Source organism: Triticum aestivum, chromosome 1A, assembly GCF_018294505.1.
Source record: "Triticum aestivum cultivar Chinese Spring chromosome 1A, IWGSC CS RefSeq v2.1, whole genome shotgun sequence".
NCBI lineage: Eukaryota > Viridiplantae > Streptophyta > Magnoliopsida > Poales > Poaceae > Triticum > Triticum aestivum.
The window spans coordinates 347,988,984-348,013,345 of NC_057794.1; the positions used below are offsets into that span (position 1 = coordinate 347,988,984).

At 45.4% G+C, this 24,362-nt stretch overlaps 1 protein-coding gene across 2 annotated transcripts; it reads left to right on the forward strand.

The window, feature by feature from the left end:
• The first annotated feature begins 7,186 nt into the window (after positions 1-7,186).
• On the forward strand, positions 7,187-11,637 carry LOC123050065 (uncharacterized). Of its 2 annotated transcripts, XM_044472916.1 has the most exons (12): positions 7,187-7,635; positions 7,786-7,888; positions 8,380-8,471; positions 9,032-9,136; positions 9,227-9,268; positions 9,350-9,445; positions 9,532-9,624; positions 9,785-9,901; positions 10,008-10,040; positions 10,949-10,999; positions 11,089-11,166; positions 11,258-11,637. In XM_044472916.1, the coding sequence occupies exons 1-12, from the start codon at positions 7,417-7,419 to the stop codon at positions 11,354-11,356; spliced, it is 1,128 nt and encodes a 375-aa protein (XP_044328851.1). In that variant the 5' UTR covers positions 7,187-7,416; the 3' UTR covers positions 11,357-11,637. The 2 variants fall into 2 exon arrangements, with proteins under 2 accessions (XP_044328851.1, XP_044328842.1); XM_044472907.1 differs by lacking the exons at positions 7,786-7,888; positions 8,380-8,471 and having other exon boundaries at positions 7,190-7,635.
• The last annotated feature ends 12,725 nt before the right edge of the window (positions 11,638-24,362 follow it).

Here is a 24,362-nt window from a genome sequence, read left to right on the forward strand (position 1 = left end):
AAACCGTTGATTGGCTATGTTACCGCTTTGCTCAGCCCCTCTTATAGCGTTGCTAGTTGCAGGTGAAGATTGGAGATCGTTCCTTGTTGGAACATTGTTTATTGTTGGGATATCACCATATTATCTTGTTATCTTAATGCATCTATATACTTGGTAAAGGGTAGAAGGCTCAGCCTTTTGCCTAGTGTTTTGTTCCACTCTTGCCGCCCTAGTTTTCCGTCATATCGGTGTTATGTTCCCGGATTTTGCGTTCCTTACGCGGTTGGGTGATAATGGGAACCCCTTGACAGTTCACCTTGAATAAAACTCTTCCAGCAATGCCCAACATTGGTTTTACCATTTGCCACCTAGCCTTTTTCCCTTGGGTTTCGCAGACTCAAGGGTCATCTTTATTTTAACACCCCCCCCCCGGGCCAGTGCTTCTCTAAGTGTTGGTCCAACTGAGCGATGTCCGGGGCTACCAGGGGCAACTCTGGGCTGGCCTACCCGATGTCTTGCTCATCCGGTGTGCCCTGAGAACGAGATATGTGCAGCTCCTATCGGGATTTGTTGGCACATCTGGGTGGTGTTGCTGGTTTAGTTTTACCCTTGTCGAGGATGTCTTGTAGAACCGGGATGCCGAGTCTGATCGGAATGTCTCGGGAGAAGGAATATCCTTTGTTGACCGTGAGAGCTTGTGATGGGCTAAGTTGGGACTCCCTTGCAGGGATTTGAACTTTCGAAAGTTGTGCCTGCGGTTATGGGCAGATGGGAATTTGTTAATGTCCGGTTGTAGATAACATGAATCTTAACTTAATTAAAATGAATCAACCGCGTGTGTTACCGTGATGGCCTCTTCTCGGCGGAATCCGGGAAGTGAACACGATGTTGGAGTAATGTTTGACGTAGGTTGTTCTATAGTTCTTCGTTCGTGCTTTGCCTTCTCTTCTCGCTCTCTTTTGCGAACAGGTTAGCCATCATATTCGGCGTTAGGGAAAGCAGTGCGACAAATGAATGCTATGAGTTACTCTGGTATCCGAATACTTACGCCCTCCTCAGGGGCTTGGCCCTAGGCAACCACTCGTCTTCGCCTTCGGCGGCGGTGGTGGAACTGTCCGGAAGTCGAGTCCTTCCCTTCTTGGACCCTCCGGCCTCCCCAGTTGGGGTGGCCTTCCTTTTCTTGTCTCCCCCGACTGAATGGGGAGCATCTTCTTCTTCCTCCTCGTCTTCGGGGGAGGAGTGTGCCGCAGAGTCATCGGACGGTGAGTCCGATGACGCCTGGCGTCGGGAACTCTTTCGGGTTCCCTTGGCCTTCTTGGTCTTCTCCAGCACCGTGTAAGGAGCCGGAGTCAGCATCTTCGTCAGGAGAGCGTCTGCTGGGCCTTCGGGCAAAGGAGCCAGACAGTCGATTTGTCCGGCCGTCTCCTGCCAGTCCTGTCAAAGGTACGGGAGCTTAGATCCCGCATAGAGTCAAACTATGAAAAACAAGTATCCTGTGAGAGGTAAAACATCTTATCGCGCTGGCTTGGCGCTTCGCGCAGAATCCGCGGTCCTCGGTAGTGGGAGGGGGAACCTCGGCACTCTTGAATAGCACCTTCCAGGCATCTTCGTGAGTTGTGTCGAAGAGCCTGTTTAGAGTTCGGTGCTAGGCCGGGCTGAACTCCCACAAGTTGAAAGTCCGTTGTTGGCACGGGAGGATCCGGCGGATGAGCATGACCTGGACTACGTTGACAAGTTTGAGCTTCTTGTTCACCATGTTTTGAATACATGTTTGGAGTCCGGTCAGCTCCCCCGAACTACCCCAGGACAGGCCCTTCTCTTGCCAGGAGGTGAGCCGCGTGGGGAAGCCAGATCGGAACTCGGGGGCCGCTGCCCATTTAGGGTCACGCGGCTCGGTGATGTAGAACCACCCCGATTGCCACCCCTTTATGGTCTCCACAAAGGAGCCCTCGAGCCATGTGACATTGGGCATCTTGCCCACCATGGCGCCTCCGCACTCCACCTGGCGGCCGCTCACTACCTTCGGCTTGACATTGAAGGTCTTCAGCCATAAGCCGAAGTGGGGCTTGATGCGAAGGAAGGCCTCGCACACGACGATAAACGCCGAGATGTTGAGGATGAAGTTCGGGGCCAGATCGTGGAAATCCAGGCCGTAGTAGAACATGAGCCCCTGGACGAATGGGTGGAGAGGGAATCCCAGTCCGCGGAGGAAGTGGGTAAGGAACACTACCCTCTCATGGGGCCTGGGGGTGGGGATGAGCTGCCCCTCATCTGGGAGCCGGTGCGCGATATCATCGGGCAGGTATCCGGCTCTCCTCAGCTTCTTGATGTGTCCCTCCATGACGGAGGAGACCATCCACCCGCCTCCCGCTCCGGACATGGTTGGAGAAGGTCGAGGTGGGAAATGCGGACTTGGGCGCTGGAGCTCAAGTGTGCAAAAATGGATGAGCAAAGGAGGAAGAAGGCGTGGATGAAAAGGTGAATCCTTATCCCTTTATATGGGCGAACGAAACTAGGAGTCCCCATTAGCCTGGTAAAACTCGCTTATCCCCCAAGCGCCGTAATCGATGGCACAGTTGGGTTACCCACGCCCGTATTCATGAGAATCTCGTGATAAGGGGACACGATCTCTGCTTTGACAGGACATGTCAAAAAACTGCCTCGCGTTATGTGCGGGGCTAGTTAAAGGAAACGGTTCGAATAATCACCGGGCCATGACATAATGTCGTGTTGCCAAAACGTGTCAGCAAATTAAATTTGTGGAAATATTATTCTCTCTATGGTGATATGTGGAGCTTATTTTGCAGGGTCGGACACTATCCTTGTATTCAAATTCTTCCGTGATGTATTCGGAGGAGGAACCCGCCTTGCAATGCCGAAGACAATACTACGCGCCGGACTCATCATCATTGAAGCCTGGTTCAAGGGCTACTTAGGGAGTCCTGGATTGGGGGGTCTCCGGACAGCCGGATTATATCCTTTGGCCGGACTGCTGGACTATGAAGATACAAGATTGAAGACTCCGTCTTGTGTCCGGATGGGACTCTACTTGGCATGGAAGGCAAGCTAGGCAATACGGATATGCATATCTCCTCCTTTGTAACCGACCTTGTGTAACCCTAGCCCTCTCCGGTGTCTATATAAACCAGAGGGTTTTAGTCCGTAGGACAACATACAATCATACCATAGGCTAGCTTCTAGGGTTTAACCTCTCTGATCTCGTGGTAGATCTACTCTTGTACTACCCATATCATCAATATTAATCAAGCAGGACGTAGGGTTTTACCTCCATCAAGAGGGCCCGAACCTGGGTAAAACTTCGTGTCCCCTGCCTCCTGTTACCATCGCCTAGACGCACAGTTCGGGACCCCCTACCCGAGATCCGCCGGTTTTGACACCGACATCTATGGTCAGGAAACTTAACCATCTTTGATTAACGAGCTAGTCAAGTAGAGGCATACTAGGGACACTCTGTTTGTCTATGTATTCACACATGTACTAAGTTTCTGGTTAATACAATTCTAGCATTAATAATAAACATTTATCATGATATAAGGAAATATAAATAACAACTTTATTATTGCCTCTAGGGAACATTTCCTCCAGTAGGGCGTGCCCTCCACCCTTGTGGCTGGCTAGTGGCCCCATCTAGTACTTTCTTCGTCCAATATTTTTTATTTATGCCAAAAACGTGCTCCGTGAAGTTTCAGGACTTTTGAAGTTGTGCAGAATAGGTCTTTAATATTTACTCCTTTTCCAGCCTAGAATTCCAGCTGCTGGCATTCTCCCTCTACATGTAAACCTTGTAAAATAAGAGAAATAGGCATAATTATTGTGATATAATGTGTAATAACAGCCCATAATGCATTAAATATCAATATAAAAAGCATGATGCAAAATGGACGTATCATGAGACAAACAACGGCTTGACGATTGTAGCTACCGCATTGATGACTACGTCTGGCACCCTGGACCGGTGCTCCTTAGAGTTGTCCTCAAGCTCCAAATTCGTCGACGACATCACCCCTCTAAGTTTAGGGAATGACTCACTGGACCCAAAGCCTTCCAGAGAGGCAACACCATGTCGTCAAAGGAGAAGACTGTTGCATGTTTCTCCTTTGGGAAATTGGAAAACTTATTTTTGAAATGCCCCACCACAGCGCAACATTGTTTTGGAGATTTTTCATATTTTTACGGAGTATCTCAGACCAGTGGTCACTTCCAACAGATTTGCGGTTGACGTGCGGATTGAGTGGTCAATACACATGCATGTCAAGGTGCTTTGTGAAATACAGACACAAGGTGATTTGCGATGATAATCTTGTTCTTCTGGGAGACAGCGACAATGGTGCCGAACTACCATCCCGAAGTCCTGCGCCATGTCTTCGAACATGAGATTGCATGGGATCCATTAGATTTGCCCCAAAATGCAAATGGAGTAGATGCGCACGTGATGTCTTCTGAGTGCACGGGGTTGAGTTGTAGCCTTTTTGAAGTAAGAGTATTGATCCCACAGAGAGTTACAAAATGGTCATTGCCGCTTATAGAGGTTTATCAGAATGTGCCTACATGTTAATTGTGATTCGAAGCAAAAGCGATACGGAATTGGAAATATTGCAAGTGTGTCTCACATAATTGAAGTGCGCAAGAATGGAAGTAGCTAACAAGAGAGTAACGAAGGCATTCTCAGAGAGTGGGATCGCCGCTAAAAATGTATGTTACTTAATAATGCAATTGCACTACTATGGATTTAAATAACTAATCCACTTTTATATGTTTTTATGTGTGGGCAGAGCGAGTATAGCTAAGCGCATACTACTGTGGTTCTGTATCATACACACCATCACTATTCCTCTCCTAACAGATAGATGCAACAATGATTAAGTGTCTCCTCATCGACATGACTAAGGCGATCTTCGTTACTTTCCTGTCCATGTTGTGCAAGGGAGGGAGGTAGCTTTTGTTGTTTGAAGAATCCCTAGAGGTAATAATAAAGTTCTTAGTATTCTATCTCCATGTTCATAATTAAGTTTATATTTCTATTTTAGAATTACATTGGTTCTTGAACATGAGATTAGGAGGAAAATCTAATTGCATGTGCTCAAAGATAAACACCAAAAAGATCCCTAGTCAGGCCTTTGGACTAGCTCATGTATCGTTGATGGTTCAGTTTTCCTAACCATGGACATAGTTGATGTAAAAACGATGATTACAATAATGAGGACACGTTGTTAGAGTAACAATGGTGTTGGATAGACCTAACTTACGAAATACTCCCTCTCTCTCAGTTTATAGGGCGTGTGCGTACCCCTAGGTCGTCAATTTGACCAACCTAATACAAGTCATACATTACAAAAAATATATCAATATAAACTTCAGATGTTCTATTTTCAAACGGTATATTTTTGTGTTATATAGTTTATATTAGCTAGGGTGATAAAATTAGCAACCTAGGTATACACGCAGGACTTGTAAACTGAAACGGAGGGAGTACAATGAGGCCACGTCGTTGATATGTTATCGGTATTCTCATATAAATTGTTAATGTTTACTTGTGTCTAGTCCTGGCCATGGGCAGCCCGGCCCGGTCGGCCCGACCCAACCCGGCCCGAAAAAGCCCAACCCGGCCCGAAAAAGCCCAACCCGGCCCGAAAAAGCCCGACCCGGCCTGGCCCGACCCGACCTTGTCCATGGGTCAGGCTTGGGCCTAGGTTTTGAGCCCGAAGCATGGGCTGGGTCGGGCCCGGGCCCATCGTTTTTGCTGTTTAAGGAAGAGGCCCGGCCCGAGGCCCGGTGGGCTTTTAACATGATGGGCCGGGCTCGGGCCGGATTTTTAGGCCCGACAGCCAGGCTGGGTCGGGCTTGGGTCTGGGTTTTTTGTGTCGGGCTTTGGTTGGCCCGGCCCGAAGCCCGGCCCGGCCCGAGGGATGGCCAGGACTACTTGTGTCCTTAGCCCATGAGAATATAGATACCGGATGATTGCTTTGGGGTTTTGCTCTGTAACTGGGTAATTATAAAGGTAACTTTCAGGTATACCAGAAAAGTATTTCATGATTCTCGGTAGTTCAAGACTGCGATTTGCCCCTCCGGTGATGGAGAGATACACTCTGGGCCCACTTAGCATTACTGTGTCCATCATCATCTGGCCAAACACTGTGGCTAATGATACTAAAATATAGAGAAAAGAGTACAAACTAATAACAAGGATAACCATGTATAGTGATCAAGGTATTAATCATGGGGATATCCTAAAAGTCTCGCCTCAAGTTTTGTAACTTATCGCGAGATAAAGAGAATCGTATATGATAACATATGGTTCGATCGATAACAATCTATGTGGGAACCATTATGAGTGTCCATATTTGGCCAATAATTATTAACTGGAAGGTGTCTTAGACATGTTCATATTATTGAATATATAGGATCACACGCTTAATGATTAGCAGTACATAGAAGTACCATTGAGGCCTCCTTTGGTTTGGAGGATAGGATTCTTATAGGATTTTTTCCTTCAAAGCCCTTTGATTCATAGGAATGGATTCCTATTTCTACATAGGATTGGTTCCTATCCTTCACATTTCATAGAAAAATAAAAATGAGCCTAGACTCAATGAAAAAATACTTTTGGTGTCAACCAAATGACATCTCGTTTCTTATTCCTACTTATAAGATTTGAGATACATGTCATCTCATTTTTTATAAAATTTCTATTCCTACGATAATCCTATCCTATGAACCAAAAAAGGCCTAAGATAAAAGAGAATGAGAGAGAAGGGTTTCAAAAGCGTTTCATATAATTTTGGAAGTGTTTGGAAGTGTTTCGAGGTACCAAGTATCCCGTGTCAAATGTTTTGAAAGGTTCCAAAATGATAGATGATGAGTCTTCTCAAAGGTCCGTAGTCCAAAAGCTTCTAGGATATTTTGAAAGGTTCATAGTGGGCATACCCCGTTGTCATGGGCCCACAGGCCCAAATCGGCAACCACCTTAATTACTCTCAAACGATAAGTGTCACATGTGTGGCATGTAGTAACATCACTCTGACATTTTAAAAAAAATTGAAACTTGTCATGATTTACAACTAAATTTTTTATCTCTAGGTAATTAAAAATTGCCATAAAAAATGTTAGGGCGGGATTACTTTGTGCCACACGTGTGACACTTATCAGAGTTTTAATTATTTGGGGATAAGACAGGTGGAAAGGGAGGTACTGTCCGGAATATGTCTCAAAAAGAAGAAAAAAGGGACTGTCCGGGAGAGGAGGGATTCCTCCAACAGAGGAGACCGGCGAGAAGGGAAGAAGCGAAATCCCCTTCCGCCGATTACATATTATATAGGGTTTGGATTCGGCGATGATCTCGATTGCCGGCGGAGATGCGGCACGGGAGGACCCCCGTTCAATTTGATCCAGAGTTCGGCTCCGCCGCTGGTGACACTGATGAAGGCCCGTCTCTCACACCGTCAGACGCCACCGGATTCATCACACGAGCTTGCGGACCAGGAGGATTACAGAGTCAGCGAGGAGGATTTCTGCAAGCACCTCGCTGTTTTGTCCAGCAGGCCTCGTCCCACAACCATCGTCGGGCCCAGGATTGACAGTGAACAGCAGCGCGAGGTCTACGAGCGCCTTGCGCTCTACCGCATCAGAGCATCCAAGGTTATTATTTCCTCGCATTCCCCCTATCATCTTGATATCCCATCTTTGTGTGCACATCCGGTCTGTTTTCTGCTAATTTATCTGCAATGCCCCTGCAAGTTTCTGATGAACTTTTATCTCTCACGGCTTGTGTTTCTGTTGCACATGCAGATGGCACAGGGAGTGTCCATGAATGAGCTGGATGACATGACTCTGAGAAAGGAATACCCCCCGGAAGCTCTCGAGGAGACGTGTTACTTCAGTGACTACGACCATGGTGTTAGCGTCCAACTCGATCTAGCCGACACTCTACTTACGTTCTGGACGTTTATGCGCACATGGGCCAACATTCAGGGGAGAGCCCACTCCATCCCAAAAGCCCGGACTGAAAGGAGAAGGGATACTCTCCCTCATAAGTTGGTCATGGCCTTCTCCCGTAAGCGAGGTGGGACTAAACCAAGCCAGCCTCCACTGATGGACAGCAGTCCTAACATCCCATCCCTCTGAGAAGCCCCTCAGAAAGGCATGACGATGCTGGCTCTGATACCAGATGTTAGCGTCCAACTCGATCTAGCCCATACTCTACTTACGTTCTGGACGTTTATGCGCACATGGGCCAACATTCAGTGGAGAGCCCACTCCATCCCAAAAGCCCGGACTGAAAGGAGGAGGGATACTCCCTTATAAGTTGGTCATGGCCTCCTCCCGTAAGCGAGGTGAGACTAAACCAAGCCAGCCTCCACTGATGGACAGCAGCCCTAACACATGGTGACACCATTGATTGGTACTTCAACCCTGACCACTCGGTCCACTCCTACTTGAGTGACTACCACCGCCTTGTCCTTAAAAATGGAGATGTAAGTGGCATCCGCTCATACTCATACCGATGACTAGTTCAGCTTCAGCTTCAGCATTTAGTTTATATAGTACGCGTGAATCAATTGCGCATTTCAACTAATCTGGTACTTCTGTTTGGACCAAATAAGATGCCGTGTTCCTTCTAGTTGCAAATACTTGTCAGGGCATTCAGTTTTGAAGCAATATTGATAATTGATAGCACCTTTGTATGTATTTGGATTGATCATGCAAAAGTGCCATTGTGGTATTCTTCACACAGTAATTTCTCTATATTAAAGTTTTGTGGTTCTGAAAGTGCAAACAAATATTGAAATTGCATCCTGGAGACCGTGGGAAGTATGAAATATCGACACACGGTTACACATTCACTATTTCCCCTGATGTCCAAGCTATGTTTTTGAAGCTTTTGGTTTTCTTCAGAACTGTCCCTTGTTTTAACACTTCAGTGATGATGAACATTGTACGGAAGTTTAATTAGCACAGTGATCTGTTTAATAGCATCGAAACCATTCGTTAAGTAATGTATGTCATCTATTTCTTCTCTCCCTCGGGAGTGCAGGGCACGCGGTACCTTGACTGGGAGAAGTACTGCTCATGGTTTACTACCTACGAAACAGATGAAGAGTATCTCAAGTACTTTGAAGAAATATCAAAGAAAATTAAGGTATGCATCATCAGATGTACTATGAAGGTTTAATCTAAGCTAATTTCTTCATCTTTCTGGGATACCAATAACCTTTATCTTTTGAGACAGTGGATTAAATGTTACATGAAATTTGAACGAGGATCTCCTGAGGTAAACATACCCTAAAGAAAACCATGTGGAGTAAAAGGTACAAATGAAGTATAATACCATGATAATCCCTTTGCTCTTTAGTGGATAGAGATGGAAGCTAGAGGATTTTGGCAAGCAGTGGAGATCGCGGTAGACTTTCCACACATGAGCTTTGATTTAGCTTTGACTGCATACACGGTACAATATATTCTCTTCTTTTTCAGTAATTCCTGAGATCAGCAACAGTTCTTGTTTTATTTGACATCGACACTCTTGTTATTCAGGATCATATTTTTAACACGAGATTTGATTATTTTGACCATGAAGAAATTGATCCTCTTCTTTTTGAGATTTGGAAACGTCTCACTAAGCAAAAGGTTAGCATCGTACCTTGGCATGTATGCTATGGAGCTGTCATTTGTGGTGTACTCATCCAATGAAACCTTGGTGTTTACAAACAAGACCATAGTATCTGTTTGTGTTCATGCCTGTTGTATATGCTTGTTGATGTATGTTCCTTTCTTGAACATTGCTCAGATTACATTCAGACAGGCTCTAGACCAAGTCCAGCAAGAGAACATGTTCCCTCGACAGGAGAAGTGTATACAATTTGTACTGGATAATACTAGTATCTATACTCGTTTGCAATCAACTGTAAGTTCTTATTCTAGGCCGAGGTTCTGCAATTTATGCCCTAATCCTCTTGAGTTCTGATTATTGACGTGCATTATCCTTGCTAATCCTTTCAAAAAAATTCCAGTTTGATACTTGCGTGGAAGACATCTCTGATGAGGTATGTATGATATATAAAAATTATATGCAATTTACAGTGAATCACATCGTTGATTGTGCTTTTTTTTAATGATGGCTTACCTCTCGATTCCATTATAGTCAACAATAGAATTAGTTCTAGACAGGTTCAACAGTTGCCACTATCACTAGCAGTTCAAAAGAAAGAAAATTAAAAATCTTAAAGCGAAAACTAGTTACTGACTAGTGTATATAACACACACAAGTCACAACCCAGCAGAAAGTATTAGCAGCTAACAGTTCTAAACTGCAAAACAGAGTCAAAACACATCAGACGTTACATAGCCCATTACATCGGCAAGTTGCTGTGAATTATCCATACAATCATCAGGGCAGGTTTTGGACGCAGGTGTCCCATCTGCTTCTCTAGGCACACCATTGGTGGAGCGCCTCTTGATGTTTTTTTGTGTGTGTGAATAGCCTCTTGATGTTTCAACAGCTTATCCTCTTGGAAACTTAGTCATTGCCTGTTTGGAGCTTTGCCCACTTGTGAAGGATAACAGGACAAACAAATAAATTCAGCTGACAAATGTATTAGTCTGTGCTCGAAGCAATCCCTGTTTCTAGTCTTCCAGATTGCCCAGCGTAAAGTTGCCAATCCCGACACCTGTTTGGAGACACAGCGAACAAATTTTACTATTTACTATTTGGCAATGGTGTGGCTGCATAAAATTGCAGAGAAATCCAATAGTAGGGACTAACTATTTAGATATAGAAGATATCGCGTCATTGTTTTCTTATAATTTTTGTGCTGTATTCGGGTGAGTTTAAACCGTCTCTCTGCTGCGATACGCGCAATATGGGATGAAGATAGTGTGTCATTGTTTTCTTTTAATTTGTGTATACCTTCTTAAATCTCATATCGATGACACAAACATTTGGTTGCTGTAGACTCCAGAGGATGAAGGCCGCAGGTTAATTACAATGGCGGTTTCGAGCAAGGTATGCATGCTTGTTCTGGACTTCTGGTACAGTCTGCAAGTTCCTTTTTTATTCTTGAAGTTGCAACTAAACTTCATTTTAAATTTCAGCTTCACAAAGAGAAGACATGGAATGAGTATATTATGAGGAAGATAGAGATTGCTAAACACATTGGGTTGGATCTCCAAGTATGTATCCATCTTGCATATCCTCGAAATTTCCTGTGACTGTACATGTTTATTCGTCTTAAAGAAAACCGATGCCTCGTTCACCTTGCAGGCTACATGTATCCGAATTTTAAGACCCAGAAGGATGTGGACTCTTGTTGTAGAACAAAATATTGTTCGGTGCCCAGATGCACCTGGGCATGGACAGTAAATTCGAACTTTGAAAAGGAACACTGTTTGGACCCAATTTTGTATTTTTGCCTAGAGGTCCTCAAATTTTCCAAATACCGCGAAACTTTGCATGCTCCTTGTGCAGTTGAGCATTTTTTATGCCAAAAGAGTTTAGAATTTTGTACTTTTTTTTGGATTTACTATTCATCAGGTGCAGATGAGCTTTGGCTTGGATGTGAATTACGGCTTGGCTTGCAACTCATATCTTGGTAAAGACAAATACTGTTGAATGAAATGTTATGATGTTCTACTTTTTGTTGATGTCCTTCATTTTAGGCTGTTCGGCACCTAGGTCGGACCTACTCCAAATTGACTAAATCCATCAAATCGATTGCACTCCTCTTGTGTTCCCCTCCCTTTCTCCGCCGTCCGATTTTGCTGTCCTAGATACTGACACGAAGTACCCTGGCCCCCACTGCCGCCATGGATGATGCCTTGACGGAGTCCATATTGCTCTCGGCTGTCGTCTCTTGCAAAGTGGAGAACGTCGCCTGAAGGGATCGATACAGACAGCAGTGTGTGTTGGGGAGCTGTGGAGAAGGCAACTTTGGTGAAGGTCGCTGACATGGACTTGGGCGCGTTAGGTCTGGCAACTGCCTTTGTGTCTTCCACCGTGACCGTGAGAAGGACGAAGCTGTCGACCGAGCCCGACTTTGTTCCGACCTCCCAATGGGCGGGCATTCTGGATCGCTGGACGAAAGAGGACGGTGTCATGGGTATGGTGTACGACTTGCCGCAACTCCAACGGAGCGGGCAACGTTAGGAAAGGCCGGCGTCGGGCATGCTGTGTTGTTTGATGATATGGCCGACCAAGATATGGTACATTAATTCTTGCCCTATATGCCATTGGATCAACTAGAGATGGTAGTTTCATTACGATGTATATTGTAGGACACACTCATGATTAACATGATACACGATGGTCAAGAACCTAGGCATTTTGACATGGGTGATATCAATTTCCCTATGTTTGATGTTGGACAAACATCACACGCTAAAAAAGCGAAGATACCAAAGGCAAGAGGTCCGACATTCACAAGTTATGAATGTATTGTTGTGTGAATCTTTGTTGGCCACAATCATGTATCCCATTTGTCAAAACTGAGCAAAAGGGCGTCAAGTATTGGCAAAAAAGATCTATAAACACTACCATGAGCACAAGAACTATGTGGAGCCACACGCTATCCATACCACCCGCAAAGAGACCTTTCTCAAACATAGATCGTCTTTCACCCAAGAGAGCGTCTACAAGTTCTGCGGTTACTATACACAAATAGTGCCGGAACCAGATCGTCATTGCAGTGAGTAGCCATGTAAGTTTGACTTACTTCACATTGTCATCATTTGTATTTCATTGCGGTTTTGCATTGTTTTGAGTGATTCTTGTTTTGCTAGTTGGGTTTGGGGGACACTTTGTACAACCAAACCGAGGGCAAGTCATCCACTTTGTCGCATTATTGGTTGAAACTGAACGGGAAAGCAAAGTGAACCATCGTTGAAGAGCTCGAAATGGCATCAAGAAGTTCAAGAAAACGGTGGATCAACTTCCCAACAATCTATTGGATTGGATGACAAAGAGGAGCAAAGTGGAGGGGCCGGTGTACATGCAACTATGCCAAAAAAAGGTACTCCCTCCGTTCCGAATTACTTGTCTTGGATTTGTCTAGATACGGATGTATCTAGAATCATTTTAGTGCTAGATACCTCCGTATCTAGACAAATCCAAGACAAGTAATTCAGAACGGAGGGAGTAGGTGAGTGGAAACAATTGAGAGAAGAAAAGGGCCGCACGTGACAACACGACAAGCAAAATGTCTGTCACATGGAAGAGAATTTTTTTTCCGCATGGAACGATGGTGTTGAGCCTATCGATCTTCCCCCATGAGATGCTTGACTTGTTGTACTATGACTATTAATTTCATGAGGCATTTATTTGGTTGATGAGTTCTTTATGATTATTAATCCAAATTTTTGAGTTTTGGGCTTCCGCCTCGATAACATCCTATTGCTAGCCTCTTCGGTGGCAAGCATTGTCCACTCTCGCATTCAGACATGATTTTACTGACGCATGGTACTCATGTATCAAGATAATATGAAGCTCCTTTGGGACCCACGTCGCCACCTAAGAGCATGCTTAATAATATAGTTGATTGTTGGCTATATCTTGTTGACATGTGATTTATGGACAATTTTATAGTCAACATGTATAGTAGTTGATTGTAAATAGATATCACTTTTTTGCAAAAAAAGATACCACTTTATTAATATCTAACCCATCTCACTCTTTCATAAAGTTTTTTGGATTCCATGCTATAGTCGACTTTTAATTTACAAGTTGCTTCTTTTTTCTCTCCTCCAGCTCAGTATAAATATCATATTTAAATGCTTACATGCTGCTTGCATCACTTTATTATACTTGCTTTAAGGGTTTAAGAGCAGTAAGAGCATCTACAACTGGACCCACTCTCCATTCTTTTCCTATACATCCAGGCCAAGAACTCGATTAGGGCTCGGACATGATATAGAAAAAAGCCCACCCAACCAGACTCAACATTTCCTCACTACATGTCCGGGTTGTCCTGGTGCTCTCAAATCCAACCCATATATAAGCCAAATATGGGGAGGCTCGACATTTTTTTTCAAAAAGGTGGGGAGGCTCGACATGTCCGCAATGTCAGCCCAAATTTCATCCAACCCACCTAGCGTCACCTGCAACCTTACATAACTAGTATAACACCCGTGCGTTGCCACGGGCTCTTCAAAATTTATAATCAGTATCTTTCATTTATCATCCCCTCATATTGGGTGATTATGGGGTGCTCTAATTAGAAACACAACAATCAAATATTAGGAAATTTCACCGAACGAACAACAACGAATAATACGATATCTACCAAACGAATAAAATGAGGTCATATTTTTGGTCCGTCATGCACTTCTGTTGAAAAGTGCCTATCCCTTTTAGAATCAACCCACTGTTTGCTCGCACGCAAAAAAAATACATCTCTAAAGTGGGGAATCGATCGGTGCCAAAAAGAACTCAAACTCCTATCCAATCTCGACTTCGTGCTCTTCCACTTCCATTGATAAAGATGGGACGTCAAGGGTTTCATCATGATGACCTCGAGCAGCCGCCAACATCCCTCCCCACATCTACCCCTACCCCCTGCTGCCGCTTGCACTGTCCTTGCTCCTCGAGGGAGCTAGGGACACAATGTTCTCTAGGATGGGCATGACCAGATCCACGAGGAGGCCACATTCTTCCATGGGAACCCAACCAAGCACACCACCCTCCGCAACCATCCAATCCCAGCCTAACAAAGTCAAGACCCGCCATCGATCCACAAATCAGGCTCGCCGCATCCAGGTTCACTGCAAGTCTGCGACGAGTCTGTAGTCGACATCTTGACTTTGGCTATCCCCACGGAAGAATCATCGGATCCTGCTTACTTTTACCATCACTTCGTCTCTTCCCAAGGCAGCGACACCACCCAGCCAATCACCACCACCGCTTGCGGCTTGCCTACATAAAATCATGAGAAATCCCCACGGCGGTGCTGTAAGATCACCTTGGCGACCTCGACAGTGACCGACTGGTCTAAGATCTAAGCTAGCCGCTCTTTGTAGAAACCAATAGAAGTAGGCATGTGACTCAGATTTGTTCTTTGGTGTGCATGCGTTTCTTGCTGCCCACCAGCTCTTGTCTACAACTCGCCTATCTCTGTACCAGCTCTTGGTCTACAACTCGCCTATCTCCATGCTCGAGACGACCAAGCTCGATGCGCAAGCCGCATACGTCTGCTAGAGCTATATCCAGGCCCTATGATTTTTGGATCACTGGCACTATGGGTGCCAGGACCGGAGTCGCCCTCATCCACCAAGTGGATCAAGGAGGCCCACCACCTAGACTCTACATCGCAACATTTTGTGTTTTCCTATAAAAAGTAAAGAACCTTCTCTAATAAACGTAAATATAACCTTTTGGTTTTATAGTCTCAACTTTCCTACACTCCAATACCAGAAGGATTTCTTGGTTTTATTTAATGACCTTCTTGAATGTCATTCACTTAGAAAGGTAGTAATACAATCTGTGATATTAAGGCAAATTATTAGTCATATTAAAGTGCAAAAGGCCCTATAGGAGTCAAAGCATGACTTTTATGGTTATACTGTAATTTGCAAGATCTGAGATTTATGCAAGTGTACAATTAGAGAAGAGCCAATTAAATAGATTTTCACATTCAGAATAGTACGATTAGCAGTAGCACTTCAATTTTTTCATGTTTGATCAGCTTGCTAGGTGGTTATCACTAAGCATGTTGGAACGATGAGCATAACCTAACTTAGTTCAGTACGTGTTGCTGCAAATTAGTTCAGTACGTACGAAGCTGTTGCTAATTTCAATGCCTGGCTGTTGCAAGTTTCTAATGAAAAAGTACTTCAGGTCAAAGGTCAGGGAATATACACTTTTGTTATCATGGTTGTTTCCTTATAGTGAACAACTTTGATCACCACTTCAGCAGCTACTATCTATAAGAAGACATTAGCTAAGTAGATACAGGCAAAGAAAGCATGTAGGCAAAACCAGAATTAAAAACATCCTTCTCAATGGAGCTCGTGCAGTTCGGAAGACCCTAATCATCGATGAGGGACCCCTCCGATGGTAGCATGGCGTGACAATTGCCGTCAATGACGACACCCAAAGTACCTTGCACAATCCATCGATCCAGTTCGGAACAATCAAGCACATACCTTGCAAAGTGATGTGGATCTGAAGCAGAGGTGGGAAGGTAAAGGCTCAGGTGAGGTGGAATGAGACGTTGATATAGACGTGCACGCATGAGAATAAGGCGGTGCCCAGGATGGATCTCCATCGGAGGAGGCCGGATCCGCTGGGGAGGAGGTCGCTGTAGTACCTGCCATCTGTGCGATGGATCACGGGGCTGGCAGGCAGGGGGAGGGGATAGGAGGGAGCGGGTGGGCTAGAGCGCAGATGGCGGGTGCCCCCGACGACGGCTGGGAAGGATGGTGGAGGAGGTGGATGAGGATGGCGGCGGCGGCGTCTGCGGTTGCGCCTCGTCCGCAGCCGTGCTGGTGGTGGTCGATGCGAGAGCCGGATGGCGTCGGCCAGAATCAGGCAGGGGCGACAAAGATTTAGAGGAGAGAGAGAATGGAGGCGATGAGCGATGGGAGGAAGGGCCACCGGCGATTGGGGTGGCCTCAGATCCGCCCTCCGTGGCCGCCTATTTCATGGGACGAACACCCGTGCTCACCGTCGGGCTCGCCTTCGGCCGCTGCCTCGCCGACATTCACGACGTAGAGCCCCTTCCTCCGATCCCATTTGCCAGGGAGGCAGCGCCATCCTTCATCGCAGAGAACGAGTCCACACTGAGATCCCAACCAGATCGTGATTGCGCCTCCCCAAACCGCAGCGGCACATCCCACTCCATCAACGACCAACCTATATGAGGCGGAGGGTCAGTGTAGGACGCGAGCGCCGTCACCATGGACGTGGGGGACGCCGTAGGTGGGAAGGAGGCGGCGACGGCGTCTGTGTCAGGAAGATCGCACGACGGCGGCGGCGTTTACTCGAGGGGATCGAGAGGAGCTGCGTTTGGTGCCGGGTGGGTTCTTTGGTGCGTGCGTGGGGCTGGAGATTGTGATAGGTGATCAGGTGAGGGCGTGCCATACCTGGATCGATAGCCTTACCATACCTGGTGGTAATTTAAATTTATTACCATATTCGATATTTCCCGAGTTATGGCCTTACCATACCTGGATTGATAGCCTTTGGGGTAATTTAAATTTATTACCATATAATTACCATATTCAAAATTTCCTGAGTTATGACCTTACCATACCTGGATTGATTTATTACTATACGTGGATTAATTATGATTTATTACTATATGATTTATTACTATACGTGGATAGCCTTACCATACCTGGTGGTAATTTAAATTTATTACCATATTCGATATTTCCCGAGTTATGGCCTTACCATACCTGGATTGATAGCCTTTGGGGTAATTTAAATTTATTACCATATAATTACCATATTCAAAATTTCCTGAGTTATGACCTTACCATACCTGGATTGATTTATTACTATACGTGGATTAATTATGATTTATTACTATATGATTTATTACTATACGTGGATAGCCTTACCATACCTGGTGGTAATTTAAATTTATTACCATATTCGATATTTCCCGAGTTATGGCCTTACCATACCTGGATTGATAGCCTTTGGGGTAATTTAAATTTATTACATATAATTACCATATTCAAAATTTCCTGAGTTATGACCTTACCATACCTGGATTGATTTATTACTATACATGGATTAATTATGATTGATTACCATAAATATGTTGGGTATTGCTGGTCAGACGAGAAAAAAGAAAAACCGGTGGGAGGGGCTGGTGGGAGGTGGGACGAAGAAAAACCGGTTGAAAATAAACCAGTTGAAAATAAACCGGTTGAAAGTGGGGGGGGACTATTCAACCAATTCGTCCATTAGGAGTAGAGATTTTCCCTTTTCTCTCTCTCGTTTTCTAGGACAGAGGAGGAGCTCACGCTCGTGTCCTCCAAGGCCGGAGAGGAGCTCACCCGGGTGTGCTGGCCACCACCCGCACCGCCAGTGGAGCCCATGCCGCTCGTGGTCGAGGCTGAGGCTGCTCGTCACTCACATCCGTTCCCGAAGCCGGAGAAGAGCTCGCTCACGCCTTCCGCCACCGTTTGCGCTCATCTCCCCTGTCAGCGCCCTCGCGCGTGCTCTGGCTGGCTACTGCGAGTGTGCGTGCTAGACAACTAGCTAGCCGCTTATAGCCGCACGTGCGTGCTAGGCACTGCTCGGGCGAGGCCATCCGATCTCGCGCCCTCCCGGCGGTGGAACTGCTCGGGAATGCACACATCGTCTGTGAGGTCGTCCCGCATTCAGGCGTGCTCTGCCGGTGCCACCCGCGACATGTTCGATGAAATGTGTGAAGTGATAGGAAAATTTAGGGGGGTTGTTGTGTGAGAGAAAAAAATGAGGGTTCAAAGAGAATGTGCTTAGGGAAACTTCAACATGGGACGCATTTCATCCGCTCGCGTCCGTTTGAGTCCGCGTGGGTAAAAACCATGGCCCTATGCGGCGACCCATTTGGCAAATCTTTATGTTTTGTATCCGTATGGACGCAAATCCACCCTAAATTTGGGTCGGTTTTACGTCCACATGAACAGGAGATGAACACATCGTGCATCTGCTTGGTGTTCATCCCAGGCTCACGCGGCTAAATGTCGCGGCTAGGGGGGGGGCTTTGGAGATTCGCCGTCGTCGGGATCTACTGGCCGAGGACATCGTCCATGACTTGACAGTTGTCGAGGACTACCCCTACTGGGACACGTGTTTCGACGACGAGCACAACCAACATCGCCAGTCGTGCTTCGCACGTGCTCCAGCGCTGCCGCGTGCGTGTGCTCCGCAACGGGGGACCATGGTGAAGGAGGAGGAGCCTGAGGACGACGAGACCCTCAAGTAGGCCCTCGAGGCCTCCGAGTTGGCCGAGCTCATGTGTAGCCTAGTCTACAAATGGCGCTCCACGCATCAGCGGCGGAGGCCACCGCGCCGCCACCAGAGCCGTGGCCACTACAAGGGCTGGTGGGGTAAATGTGGACTTCCATGTTCCCTTGCACTCCTGAGCCAGAGGAGAAGCACCAGGATGCGCCAACTACGCCACCCCGCGCACTGACGAGCATGTCCATTGCACCAGCGTGGCCATATCCATGGGCGCCTCCAGTTTACATTGACCTCGTCAGTGACGAGGACGTGGATAAGGATAACAAGTAGATCTAAGTTTGTTGTTATTTTTTAAGTTTAATTCACTACTGGAAAACAGGTTACTAATGGCGCATCTATTTTGGTTACTAATGGCGCACATTAGGTGCGTCATTACTAGCACGCCATTAGTAAGTTTTAGTAATGGCGCACATTTGGTGCGCCATTACTATCCCAGACAGTAATGGCGCACCTAATAGTGCGTCATTACTAACCTTTAGGTGCCCCACTGGTAATAAAGCCAAGTGCGCCACTAGTAACCTTAGAGGTGCGCCACTAGCTAAAAAGCTAGGTGCGCCACCAATAAAGGCTGAAATGCGCCATTAATAGTATATTTGGAAACAAAAAAAATACAAATTTACAAAAAACAACCTATAAGGAAAAATAATTTAAAAACAAAAAATGAAATAGAACCATAATTTTTATTATAGCAAGAATATTACCATGTCTTTACAAGTATCCAATAAAAAGAAAATTGCACAGAAATAAAACAAAATCCTATAACTAATCTTCTACTCCCTCGGTCCAAGAATACCTCTCGCAAGGGGAGGAAATTTTGAACTGAAGTGCATTTTACATTACAACCTGTCATATTTCAAATCAAAATCAATCGAGTCCACGTCCGATCGGCAGCAGCGCCTCGTCCTGGCATTGAGGAGAGCCAGAACTCATCTCTTCGGTAGCTCGTCACCACCCTCCCGGCAGCCTCCGACATCACGTACCCACCCTCCCAGCGTCGATCAACTGCTTTGAGGTAGCAGATTCCTCCTCTGTGTCTGCTCCTGCAATTAACACTTTGAATGCAATTAACAATTTGAATGTTAACATGGGGCAAAGATAAGATGGATCAGTATATAACAATGGAGTACATGCACAATTAGATGTTCAAGCTGTTTAATGTCACTCCCATCATCACAATTTCATCTCAGGAAATGGAGTAGAATAGATTTAATTGGATGTTTGAATGATATGGTTACTTACAAGTGTCAGGGCTATTACGGTCAGTTAAGTAATTGCACCAGATTAAAGAGGAGCCAAAGAATTTACAAGTGGTCTAGTGCATATGCAAGTGCAAGTTACTCAGTTAAAATTCAGTACTCCATTGCCCAAAATAATTCAGTTAAAATTTTGTTAAAAGATCACTGAATTAACCAAGTACTCCAGGTCAGGTCCAGTTACTCAATGCATAATTGCTAAACCTATCATCAATGGAAGGTCACCAATTTTAATTGAGCAGTAGCTAATTGAGCAAACACACTGAGCTTATGCATAACACATTAGCTGCAGCGGTGATTATTTCACAGGGATAAACCTCCAAATATAACCACTATACCACACTATATAAATTGTGAATCAAGGAACTGCTGCAATTGACATGAGAAGATCAACAATATATGCTCACCTCCAGGAACAAAGTCAGCTCCATATATATGCTAGCTCCAGGGTAAATATGCCACAATATCACACCTTGTGAAAAGAGCATCTTATTAAACAGTCGGTCACAAACATTCTAATTTCTTAACATAATTACAGTAAGTTACTTACTTGCGGTATACACAGGGGATAATTATCATATTAATTACCTTGTTTGAGGTAAATTAATTGCTAAAGTTAACATAAAAAATGAAAATTAGATGAACTGTAAACTGTTCAAGGAAACAGAAAGTGCAAACCGAATAACAAACAAAAATAGCAAGATTAGCCTCTTGTTTACCATTAAGTTTGGACTTTGGACAAAACGTGTTTTGATTGATCATACAGTAGATTTACGGGGCATCTCGCTGAAGGACGGGTCCTTGGCGATTTGCTCCGCCATCTCCTTGATGCTCGGGTCCTGCGCCCATGCCACAACAAAATCCACGATTCAAGTTAATTTTCACACAAATTCCCATGAAATCGAAATATGTTCACAGGAAATTCGAGCTTGTATAAATAGATCTTCCCAAGAACTCAACTTTGACAATGGAGAGAACAGAGCAGAGTATTTCTAGTTTTGCAGAAACTGTAAAATGCTTCAGTAGAGCTTGGTTACATTGAGCAAGTTCGAATATGTTAAAATGGACGCGAATATCTTTAGTGAAACCCAACCAAATTAACAACCGATTCAAACCTGTAGTATATGTAAAATCCTCCAAGAACTCGCGTTTGGAAATGAACAGAACAAAACAGAGTATGAAACTGTAAACGCTTCATTCAGAGAATTCAGTATAAGCTCTTGGTTACATTCAGCAAGTTCATCATGCTGGAGAAGTCGAAGGGGCTGGCCGGAGCAGCCGCCCTGCGCGCGGGCTGCCGCCTCTGCTCCTCCGCCGCAAGTTACAGTCATACACATTAAACTGATATTAAGTTATATTACCTCTTATTGAGTGTAACTGTGAACTACTGAACCCCATTTAGACCAGTAATGCATTTTATTTCTATCGTCTACCTACCACAGTTGGATATTAACCAATCATAACAATATCTATATGACATGGCTAAACAAATTGACGATCCCAAAAAATGCTCGACAGACTCTGAGCGTACTCATTGACAGGGAGCAAAGTATTACATCATATACTTGTATATCCTGGAGACATTAGCACAGCGCCACCCAAAGTCTTGTATAACAGTCTCAAGTTCAGAATTGCTCATATACCCACGAATCATTTCTTCCCTAAATTTGTTGGAAAAACCATTGCGGGGCATGTTTCAACAAATATTCCCTCGCAAGAAGAACATGAATAGAAAGTGAAAGCTCTGATTACAAAGCATATGTGATCTCAGGCTTATCCTGAAGAAGAGTACGCGAAAACGACCCATGTTTTTCATCGATGATACCTGGTTAACAATAGCAGATTATTACTTGGGTGAACACCATATGCTAGAAATTGCATGTGAAGTTTATGAAGAATGAAAAGACGACCAAATAGATGCTGATTTTTTTCCTATTCTTATTTTTTCAAGGAGCTGAATTAATCTATGGCAGGAAAGTGGCAGATCGATATGCGGCCGTGACTGATAAAGCGAGTTTGGGGAAACAGAGAAGATATTCATTTGGTAACATTAATTGCGGGAGCTGAATTAACATGTGGCCAGCAAGTGGCAAATGGATGCATAGTCTTGACTGATAGAGCAAGTTTGGTGACAGACAGAGAGAAGATATGTGCCATTTCAGGAATCTAGGTTTACGAATTAGTGTAGGAGTCACTCCAAATCATGCATCCGGAGAGCTCTTGCTCTTCATCACTGCCACTGCCAGTGCACTGACAGTCTGTCTTAACACCAGTCCCAGTCCGTGAATAACAGCGGCATAATCCACGAATTCAAGCCAACTAACGGATCCGCGTCCTATCGAGCTAGCCACATGTACGATATCGGTCGCCGGTCCAGCAAGCGCGGCGTGCGTCGCTGCGCGCAAGGCCCTGGGAAACGGAATCCAGAGGACGGACACGGAGGGTGTGAGAGCGGAGAGAACCTGAGGGAGACGGGTCGAGGCCACCTCTCGCGGCGGCCAGGATGGGGAGCGAGGCGAAGGCGCGGAGGCGGAGGAGGAGGAGCGGGGGCGGAGCAGGGCGAGGCCGCCGTTGCTGCGGGAGATGGCGGCTGTATCCACGCCGATACGGGGCAGGGGAGGCCACCATGGCTGGTGGTGGAGGGGGTGGCACCTGTGAAGCTTGTGGGACGGATCTGGCCAGTTCCCGGCGAGTGGAGACGGTGGCGGCTCCACCACTCCCAGATCCAGCGCCGACGCTGCCTTCCGATCCGTCGCCGCCGAGCTCGGGCTCCTTGGCTGCGACTGCCGCGAGGAGGCGCGAAGGGGACCAAAGAGAGAGGAGGGCAAGGGCCGTCGCGCAGTAAGAGGAGGGAGCACTGGGAGGCGGCATGGATCGGGGCCGGGGCGAGGCCGAGAGACGTGTGTGTGTGTGTGTGTGTGTGCGCGTGGGGTGAGGAAGAAGAGGACAGGGTTCCGTGCGAGAGAGAGGAGAGAGATGGTGGGCGGTCAGGCCGCGGCACTTACCTATAAAACCACAATGGCACACTGCAGGGAAACGTGTGCCATTAGTATCAAAAATAGCAATGGCGCATCAGGGAAAAGTGCGCCATTACTATGCTCAGAAGTGGGCCAAAGCTTGGTCAAACATAGTAATGGCGCACTTTTTACTAGGTGCGCCATTACTATTTTAGATACTAATGGCGCACTATGTATAGGTGCGCCATTATTATATAGTAGTGGCGCACCGCATGTATAATGCGCCATTAGTGTCTATATCATCTATAGCCTGTTTTCTAGTAGTGATTAATGTAATGGATAGACTTTTGGTGGCAATATATATATATATATATATATATATATATATATATATATATATATATATATATATATATATATATATATATTTAATTCAAAAAAGGAAAAAATGCGGCTGACTCGTTGGGCGCGCTGGTGGGACATCGAAGACGGGCAGACTTTTGGTGTTCGCCTGGCCAACCAAACGGACAAAAAACGAGCACATTTGGTGTCCGTTTGGGTTGGCCTGTTGAAATTTTCCTTAGACACCGACCGGATGCGCCCACAAACATTAGGAGGGCGGGGGAGAGACAGGGGCGGAGCCAGGATTTGACTATAGGGGAAATAGATAATCACACAAAATATGTTCACCAAGTCTTAAAGAAATCACATCACATCGTATCTTTTGTGGTATGTTATAGTTTGTGTATGGAAAAATAATACACGCATTAATCGCGAAATGGGCGTGGAAATTTCTTGTTGGTTAGGGTGGCCTTTGGTTAGAAATAGTCAAATCAAAGTACCTTGCGGAGGAGGGGACGGATTTCCGTCCGAATACCAAATTTTCCCAATTTGCCAAGGGTGTGGGAAAAGTTCAACCTTTGTTGCAATCGGGTACTAGATTTTAGGTGAAGAACGGTAGAGTGACCCTCTTTTGGCTGAATAAATGGTGTGGTGAGAAGGCTCTTAACAAGGGACGTGAAGTTTCTGCACCCGAGCTCATATGAGCTCGGGTGAACAGTAAAATCGAAAAAAATTCAAAAAAATTCAGATTTTTTTTGGTAGAAACATTGACAAAAGTTTTAAGTGCTTGCAAAAATTCGTCATGAAATCACATTTCTAGAAGGCGTGGCAAAAAAAACAAAATCGGTACTCTGAAAATACTACTTT